This window comes from Lactuca saligna, chromosome 5, assembly GCF_052625555.1.
Source record: "Lactuca saligna cultivar CGN05327 chromosome 5, ASM5262555v1, whole genome shotgun sequence".
Classification (NCBI taxonomy): Eukaryota; Viridiplantae; Streptophyta; class Magnoliopsida; order Asterales; family Asteraceae; genus Lactuca; species Lactuca saligna.
The window spans coordinates 141,106,956-141,116,134 of NC_136421.1; the positions used below are offsets into that span (position 1 = coordinate 141,106,956).

General features: G+C 33.3%; 1 protein-coding gene across 3 annotated transcripts; it reads left to right on the top strand.

Moving 5' to 3' along the window:
- Positions 1-4,908: 4,908 nt before the first annotated feature.
- LOC144997375 (D-isomer specific 2-hydroxyacid dehydrogenase family protein) lies at positions 4,909-8,355 on the top strand. 3 transcript variants are annotated; one of them, XM_078957268.1, is made up of 11 exons: positions 4,909-5,114; positions 5,188-5,277; positions 5,517-5,652; positions 5,747-5,891; positions 5,992-6,119; positions 7,037-7,108; positions 7,225-7,351; positions 7,429-7,541; positions 7,631-7,672; positions 7,764-7,976; positions 8,051-8,355. In XM_078957268.1, the coding sequence occupies exons 2-11, from the start codon at positions 5,189-5,191 to the stop codon at positions 8,138-8,140; spliced, it is 1,155 nt and encodes a 384-aa protein (XP_078813394.1). In that variant the 5' UTR covers positions 4,909-5,114; position 5,188; the 3' UTR covers positions 8,141-8,355. The 3 variants fall into 3 exon arrangements, with proteins under 3 accessions (XP_078813394.1, XP_078813396.1, XP_078813395.1); XM_078957270.1 differs by having other exon boundaries at positions 4,910-5,114; positions 5,200-5,277; XM_078957269.1 differs by having other exon boundaries at positions 4,911-5,114; positions 8,095-8,355.
- Positions 8,356-9,179: the final 824 nt, after the last annotated feature.

Consider the following 9,179-nt stretch of genomic DNA (forward strand, 5'->3'; position numbering starts at 1 on the left):
TTCTTTTGTAAAAATGACAAATTTAGTCCTTATTATAAAAGAAAAGACATTTTTAGTCCTTAAATCATTTTCTTGACACCTTTGTATCATAAATTTGTTGAAATGGTGGTTTTAACTCAAAATTTATTTTGTTAACTATTTAAGTGCTTTTAGAATAGTAATTTTCGGTTAAAACCTAACTTTTCCAATTTTTACAGTTTTTGGCCCGAAATCCAAAAACTTTTCATTTTTGATCCTTTTTGGAAATAAAAAGCATTTTGACCCTTGAAATAGTTTTATTACACTTATTATCCTCTGATTTGCAGAAAGTTTCAATTTAGCCCATTTAAATGACATTTTTCTCAATTTTTGGACTTATTGGGCCGAAAAGCCCAAAATTAGCCCATTAGGCTAAAAATTTACATATTTAGTCCTTTTAAAACTTTAATATACCAAATATTGATTATTGAAAGTGTTTTGACTATTTTGACCCTTAAGAAACCGTGACTTGGCAACTTTTAACCCAAGTTTGGTATTTTTGACAATTTAACCCCAAAAATGGGTTTTATGTTGGAAATATGTTCATCATAATCTTATAAGTTATCATTCTTGGCTACTTTAGTGTAAATAACTTAAATAATGTTTGTTTCCTTTCCCATGTTCTAGATCTCGAGTTTCACCCCTTGTTGGTTGCATGTTCATCATAGAAACACATAAAACACACATACATGCATGGAATCACACATAGCATACAAATACACATAGATCTACACATTTTGTTTGTATTCTCCCCCATAAAACACATAAAAACCGAAAAGATAGGGGTATGAAGCTCACCTTGAGTTGTGGGTTCGGTTTTGAAGAAGATTGGGGAAGTTTGATGTTATTTTCGGCCCTAGCAAGTCCTCTTGGTAAATCTCGAACTTAGATGATTTCTAAGAGAGTGATTATGATTTTGGATAGATTAGGAAGAGGTTTTTGATAAAACAAAGAATCTAGATCACAGATCCAAGCATGAACTTACCTTAGATGATGAATTTGTGGAAATATCTTCTTGAAAAACCTTCTAAATTTTGAGAACTTGATGAAGGGTGGAGGGAGTTTCCTTGAGAGATTTTTGAGTGAAATGTGTGTGTTTGTGTTGTGTTCGGCCGAGAGAAGAAAAGAGAGGGGAAGAGAGAGAGTTGAGGTGACCATTAGGGATGAGCAAAAACTTCACCGCAACTAAAATTAACCGCAATCGATAAACTGCAACCGCAATAAAAACCGATGGTGATGTTTTCTGTTTTTCAAAAACCGCAAATTTGCGGTGCGGTTATCAGTTTTCAAAAATCGCAAAAAACCCGCACCGCACCGCATATATTACATACAATTTTTTTTTATTAATTATTACTATATTAAATATTAAAAATAAGAGAAGTTTCATGGATGAAAGATAGATAAAATACTTGAAGATAAAAGTGTTGGTTTTTTGTTATTGAAAAGTAGTGAAATTAAACAATTTAAAGATATTTATTGCTAATCACTATTGATTTTACGTTTTTAAGATATTAGTTGTTTGTGATTTAAGTTAATTGTCTTATAGTTATGGTTTTTTTATCATTAAAAGTAATGTGTTTGAACTCTTAAAACCGTTTGAGCTCTAAATTGTGGTTAAAAACCAAACAAAATAACCGCACCAAATCCATGTGGTTAATAACTGCAACAAAAAAAAGCCCGCGCTGCAAAAATAACCGTCTAACCGCACCGGAAAAATCACCGCACCAAACGGTTTTGAAAATGGATTAACCGCATTTGCGTTTAGTGGTGAGGTTTTAGTTAATAACCACACCGAACCGCACCGCGCTCACCCCTAGTGACCATCGTGGTTGCATGTTGGTCCATGCATGGAAGTATGTGGGGTATTATTGAGGTGGCAATCCTAAAGTCAACTCTTCCTCCCTTGTTTTGTGGTTTGGGCCGAGAGAAGGAGAAAGGAAGAAAGAAAATTGGGCCTTGTGTGCTTAAGCCCACATTATGATTCAATTAGATAGCTTTTGGCCCAAAGTAAATCAAGAAATGATTTTTATGGCCTATTAGGGCTAATTAGGTTATTTATGGCCCAATAAGGTCCATTAAGGTATTTTATTTCATTCTAGGCCCAATATGGCCCAAAATATTAAAATAAATGGAAATGGGTCCAATTAGAGCCCATTTAAAAGTTCTAAGCCCAAGATAGTCAAATTGGAAACTTATTGGTCCATTAGGCCCAATAAGGAAATCCTAGTCCAAAATGGACTTAAACCGGGATTTTTAGGGCTTCCAACCTTTTGTTGACAATTTGATGTGCTCTTATAAAGTGTTTGATGGAAGTTTTGTTGTTATTGAATAAGCATCATACATGCTTTCACATTGTTGGTTTACATTTGTTATCATTGTTCAATGTTTACAAGGCACCAAATTCCTAGTTGTGACAAGATGATCGGACAGCACTACGACTTGTAGAAGTAGTATTCTTCGGTGAAACCAGGATCACTTCGCACACCGAGCTTCTCGCGGGCAGAGCTTCGGCTCGGAAACTATTTTCTTCTCGGGATCTTTAGGCTTCGGGACTTGCTTCGGGTCTCGGGATGATATCAGGGCTTCGGGGGGTTAAAATAGGGCTTAGAGAAAGTATTGGGAGTGAGAGAGTGATAAAGTAGCAACCTAAATTGGCTGCCCTTCGAAATCTATTTATAGGGCTGATTTTATGGATTCACGTCGTGAATCTCAAATATTCACGTTGTGAGTTCAGTCTTCACTGCATGCATCATTGCAAGTTGCGTCTGTCAGGCTCCAGAAGTCATAAATACTAAGTTCATGTCGTGAACTCTGACAGTTTTGGGGTTTCGTGCCCCGACCTTCAGAAATTCATAACTTTCGCATACGAACTTCGTTTTCGACGTTCTTTATATACACGCGTAGGAAAAACAAGATATACAACTTTCATTTATACTTCGTCAGATAATTTTGACTTTAATTCTAATATATTATTAATATATTATTTTAAGTAGGTTGGGACTGGAAAACTCCGTTCGAAATTCATAACTCCTTCATCTGAACTCCGTTTTTGTCTGTCTTTTTATCATTGGACTACTATTGATGAGATCTTCAATTCTCATTTATAAAGTTTTGGCTAAATATCACTCGACCTCAATCTCGAGTTTCGGGCTGCATACTGCTAATGTTGAAACTTCGAAAAATCATAACTTCCTCATACGAAGTCAGATTTAGACGTTCTTTTTATGCACGCTCTTGGTTTGACGTATTCTACGACTTTCATTTAGATCTCTAAGGCTAAATATTGCTCTAACGTAAATTCACTATTTACGTCGTGCTGTGTCGTGCCGGTTCTGTCGCGAAACTTCAACATATCATAGCTTCTTCGTTATAACTCAGATTTCGGCGTTCTTTATATGTACGAAATACTTGTAACATATACTACAACTTAGTTAATATTACCCCTTTTAAATAATCTTCCACCAAAAAGTCATTTTTGATGCTTATCGTCTCTAAATTGAATAGCCCGTATCTACAGGCGTTACAAGAACTGAGAGAGATCGCTTACTTCTTAAGGCAATATGGAGATCCTTTTATACCAAGGATCCTCGTTAGTTAGTACAGGGGACCAAAACTGTAGTTCCGATAGGATCCGTTACTCTGATTGGCCAATTGTGTCGCATGCTGCGTCGGGGCCAACGATTGGCTCAGGCGATAATGCTCTGAGCATACTCTTTGTCACATGTAGCCAGTGTTCTAAAAGGCACGCCATGGCGCGCGCCAAGGCGCGCCATGGCGTGAGGCGTGGCTCCGCCGTTACGAAAAGCCTCATAACGTTGCTGTTAGGCGTGACGCGTGGCAAGGCGTGATATGGCGCGCCATGGCGCATTATGGCGTGTTATGATGCCTGTTTTCTCGTTTGAGACACGGTTTTTTGCTCTTTGTTAGGTCTTTTCTAATCGGAGATACAAGTATTGTGGTTTTTGTTAAATTTTTGTTATTAGTTATTGATCTAACACTTCTGAAAAGTAGTTATATTTAATATAAATTTATATTTATGTGGTAATATAAATTTAAATTAATACAAAATCGCCGCCTTATATCACGCCTTGAAAAACGCCATGGCTCGCCATGGCTCGTTAAGCTTGAGGCTTGACCTTGCCGCCACGCCACGCCTCACGCCATTTAGAACCTTGCATGTAGCCATTGTATTTGTCTTGTAGCGGAGAATGCTCTTGACGGGAGCGGACCTTCCGTGCGCGCGTCGCACCCTGAAGAAATGCCTGGATGCTCACAAACCCTTCACTACCCTTTAATTGAAATAAGTAGAATAATAGATTAATTTCATACGTGATAACTCGGGCGCTACACATTTATTAGGATATAAATATTATAAATTAAAAATAATATTTATTAATACATAATAATCCAATAAAAATTACTCCAATAAAAATTACTCCAATAAAAAATTAACTAAAATAAATTAATAATCCAATATAATAATAATTATATATACGTATATTACATTTATATTAAAAATAATATTTATTCATATATAATAATCCAATTAAAATATTCGATAACAAAGAAATTAAAAAAATTAATTAAAAGAAATTAATAATCTATTAAAACAATATTTATTAATGTATATGAAATGGTCTCTGTACTTTGAGTTTGGTCGTAGAAGTGATCTGATGGTAAAATAGTTATTTTAAAATCAACAACCAAATTGTAAAAAAAAAAATAAAATAAAATAAAATTAAAAAAAAAAAAAAAAAGGACCAAAACAATAACAAAGCTTGTTAAAAAAGATAAAATCTAAAAGTTTTCAATGGTTTGGACCATAACCACGTAACATGAGAAACCAAGGACCATTTTTGCAGTATTATCGTGATTTTATCTGATTATCGACGGAAATGTGTAAGCGGAATGGAAAAGGCATAGTTAAAACCCGTCAAGAACACATCTGTTATCCTTTACCTCTGCCCCGTGTCTGTCTATCACATTTATAACATTGACGCACACACAAACAGGTGCAATTTGTTTGTATACTTTTTTTCTGAAATGATAATTTCAAGGTCTGTCTACTGAATTTCATCTACGACAACAAAATTGAGGTGACTATTGCTCAACTTTCTCTATTATCAGATGTTAATGTAACCAGAGCTTTAGAATCTTATGCATTTCCAGCATGTTTTGTAGGTTTTACAACTCTGTAAATCTCAAGGCTGTTGGGAGACAATCTGTGTGCAACTATACAAGTTTGAAGGGTTTGTCAGGGTAAGTTTATCGCTCTCGCAAAATTTTCCATTTTCAGTATAACGTAGTGCACACCATGTGTTTGATAAAAGTTCTCTATGTAAATCATCTGTCCCCAAAGAGAGCTTCTACTCTAAACTCTAGTTATTTTGTCAGACACTGTAATAACCAGTCATTTCGTTCATGTCATGGATTCCAACACTTTTCCTTATTAATAATTGAAATTAGGGTTTTCACTGTTCATATCTCGGATTCTACAGGTTGTTTTGGGATATTAGCAAACGAAATATGAGTGAGGATAGCAAGATTAACACCAGGATCCTTTTTTGTGGGCCTCACTTTGCAGCTTCAAATAACTACACCAAAGAATACTTGCAGAACTATACATCTATCCAGGTATTCTAGTTGATGAACTAACTGTATATATGGCAAACAAGACTTCAAAATTGCTTAATTTAATGAACATATGTATTATTCTTTCATTTGATAGGTTGATGATCTTCCATTTGATAGTGTACCTAACCTTATTGGCAACTATGATATCTGTGTGGTAAAAAGTATGAGGCTCAATTCAGATCTTATTGCTCGTGCAACACGAATGAAGCTCATAATGCAGTATGGTGTTGGTTTAGAAGGTGATTTAGTTTTATCTGTTTGCTTAATCTTTTGTGTAAACTGTTGAAATTAAATTTCTGACTTTAGTCTTTTTTTTTTTTTTTAAATATTGTATTGAAGGTGTTGATATAGCTGCTGCTACAAACCATGGAATAAAAGTTGCTAGAATTCCTAGTGGGAAATCAGGAAATGCTGCTTCATGTGCTGAAATGGCCATTTATTTCATGTTAGGTCTTCTTCGTAAGCAAGTAGGTTCTCTTCTCATATCAATTTCTGCTGATTATACTTTATTGATTTATATTCTCATCTCTGTTAATCTACTAGGTTTTATCTTGGGTTATTAGCATTGTACTTCCTTTTTTTTTTCATGGGAAAACTCAATAAAAGTCCTTATGTTTTGGCCTCATAATCGATTTAGTCTTTATATGTTTTTTTATTCATTTAAGTCTCAAAAACCGGGAATTGTATTTAATTTGACCCTTTTACCTGGTCAATAGGTCATCCAACTTTCAAGAATTATACTTTTGGCCTAGGTTTTTTAATTTTATAACAAATTTGGTCCAAAATTTACACTTTTGGCCCAAATTTCAAAGTTTTACTACGATTTAATCCTAAATTTTGGTTTTTTTTTTTTTAATCTTTCTTTTCAAAAACAATTTGCGAATATGTTTTGTTTGTTGTATAAAATCATATTTATACAAAAAACCTTGTTTTTTTCTATATAATTTTTGTGTAAAAAACATATTTATATGCAAAATACATATATAAAAACTTTATTATAAACATTTTGTATGCAAAATACGTATTTATAAATTCATTATTTTATTCTAAATATCTATTTATAAAAACATAGTTACATGAAAATGCATGAAATACACTTATGTAAAATACATTATTACCTTACACCCATATATACCCTAAACACCTTTTACAAAATAGGTATTTATTAAGCACATAAAAAACGTATACGAAGACCTATTTCATAGTAAACATATTTGTACATATCTATGTATACAAACATGTTTTTATACAAACATATTTCTTTTTTTATAAAAAAAAATGTATACAAACATGTTTTTATACAAAAAGGATTAAATCGATTACGAGGCACTTGGGTATGAGTGATTCAATGCAAGATTTTTTTGCTAAATATTTGGTTATGCAGAATGAGATGCAAATTGCTGTAAGGCAAAAGAAACTTGGAGAACCAGTTGGTGATACACTACAGGGGAAGACAGTAAGTTCTCTAGATTTTCAAAATAAGAAAAATAATTAATAGAAAAAATAAAATGAAAGTGGGTTGCTATATTATATAACATTTGATATTTGGTTCTATAAAATCTTGTTTTTCAGGTCTTCATTTTGGGATTTGGAAATATTGGCATACAATTAGCAAAGCGAATTCGTCCTTTTGGTGTCAAGATTCTTGCCACAAAACGAACTTGGCCCTCTTTTCTTCCAAATAACTCCAATTCTACAGGTATCCCTAAACCCTAAACCCTAAATCACATGATATTCTTGGGGAAAAGTGAAACACATTTTTTTTTTTTTCTTCAGAAGCAAATTCTCAAAATGATTTGGTCGATGAAAAAGGTTCTCATGAAGATATATACGAATTCGCAAAAATATCCGACATAATTGTTTGCTGCTTAAGCATGAATAGCGAAACAGTCAAGACTCTTTCTCCCCCCTTAACTTTTTAAATTTACATTTCTTCCCCAAACGTTTCTTGTAACTAACAATTTCGATCGTTATTCAGGCAGGTGTCATAAACAACAAATTCATATCTTCAATGAGAAAGGTTGGTTGGTTTCTCTTACTTTCTTCAACTATAAAACTTTGCAAAGGGTAAAAACGTAAAAACAAAGATGATTAAATTTTTTTTTTTTCAGGGTTGTTTGTTGGTGAATATAGCTCGAGGGGGTCTTATGGACTATGAGGCTGTTTATAATGGGCTTAAATCGGGTGATGTAGGAGGTCTAGGAACTGATGTGACATGGACTGAGCCTTTTGATCCGGATGATCCGATTTTGAAATTCCCAAATGTTATTCTCACACCTCATGTTGCAGGTGTTACTGAACAATCGTATAGAGCCATGGCTAAGGTATGTGTTTAAATTACTTATATGCCCTTTGTTAGTATTATAAACAAACTGAAAGTATTGATTTTTTGTTAAAGAGAAGGAGAGTGTTGTTAATTATCACTTGGGTTAATTTTAAAAGGTGGTTGGTGATGTTGCGATTCAACTTCAGTCTGGAGAACCTTTGACTGGGATAGAGTTTGTCAACTGATGTAACGTGTGTAATTTACGATTTGTTACATGTTGAAGCAAACATTTTAGAATGAATTTCTTGTTGTTATGCTGTAATAATTGCTAAAAGCATTACATTACTTTGGAAAAGTTGCTACAACTTGATGTTTAAGATCATTGAATCCTGACTCTACACTCTTGCAAATGTGATTTTGATTACAAGTTGGTGAAAGTGGAAGCATTGTAGAATGTTTTTTTTGTGATTGTAGTACATATTCCCTTGGATCTGTTAGCTATAATGTTTTGATGAGGAAATAAAAGAAAGGAAAGGAGTGAGGACCACTTCCTTCCTATTGCAATCATCTAGGAAAGATTTTAAAGGAAAAAAAGGTTTTACTTTCCTTCTATTTCCTTCCATTTTTTTTTCTTTCCCCTCCATAAATAAAACTTGAAAACACACTTCATTTTCTTTCCTTTCCTTGCCCTCTTCAAAAAAAAAAAAAAACCAAGAGCATAACTTTCCTCCTTTTTCTTTTCTTTTCCCGCTTTAAAGAAAACTGGAGAACATGGTTTAAAGGATTCAGCATTCATAATGTTTGGAACATGAACACTCTACTTGTGTGACCGAATGGGAGGAGCCAAATAAACCAACGATTAAGAATTTACATCCCATATGAACAATACTTTTCCTTCCTTTTCTCATGCTTACATTCTCTTTCTCTTTTCTTTTGTATTTCATTGTGAACTACATTTAAAACTGATATAAGGTTGGAAGGAGTTATGTCATATTTACGTATGTGTCATGTTAGTTTTCTCACATATGGGTTGCCACATTTATCATGTTATTTTTTTTAAAATTAATTTGTATTAAAAATAATCAATTTAACCAAATTGATTTAGAACTAAATTTTCATTAAACTTCAACAAAAATTAGAAAAAAAAAACTTAGAATTTAAAAATAAAAACATGGAAAACAAAATTACCAAACCTAGATAAACCTAAAGGACATCTTCATCGAAAAATTGATCGTCCAGATTATCAACCGGTTCCGATTAA

Coding starts and splice junctions, on each gene's coding strand:
- LOC144997375 (XM_078957268.1), top strand. CDS start 5,189: ATGTTTTGTAGGTTTTACAACTCTGTAAATCTCAAGGCTGTTGGGAGA. Junction 5,278..5,516: donor AGTTTGAAGGGTTTGTCAGG/GTAAGTTTATCG, acceptor CGGATTCTACAG/GTTGTTTTGGGATATTAGCA. Junction 5,653..5,746: donor AGAACTATACATCTATCCAG/GTATTCTAGTTG, acceptor TTCATTTGATAG/GTTGATGATCTTCCATTTGA.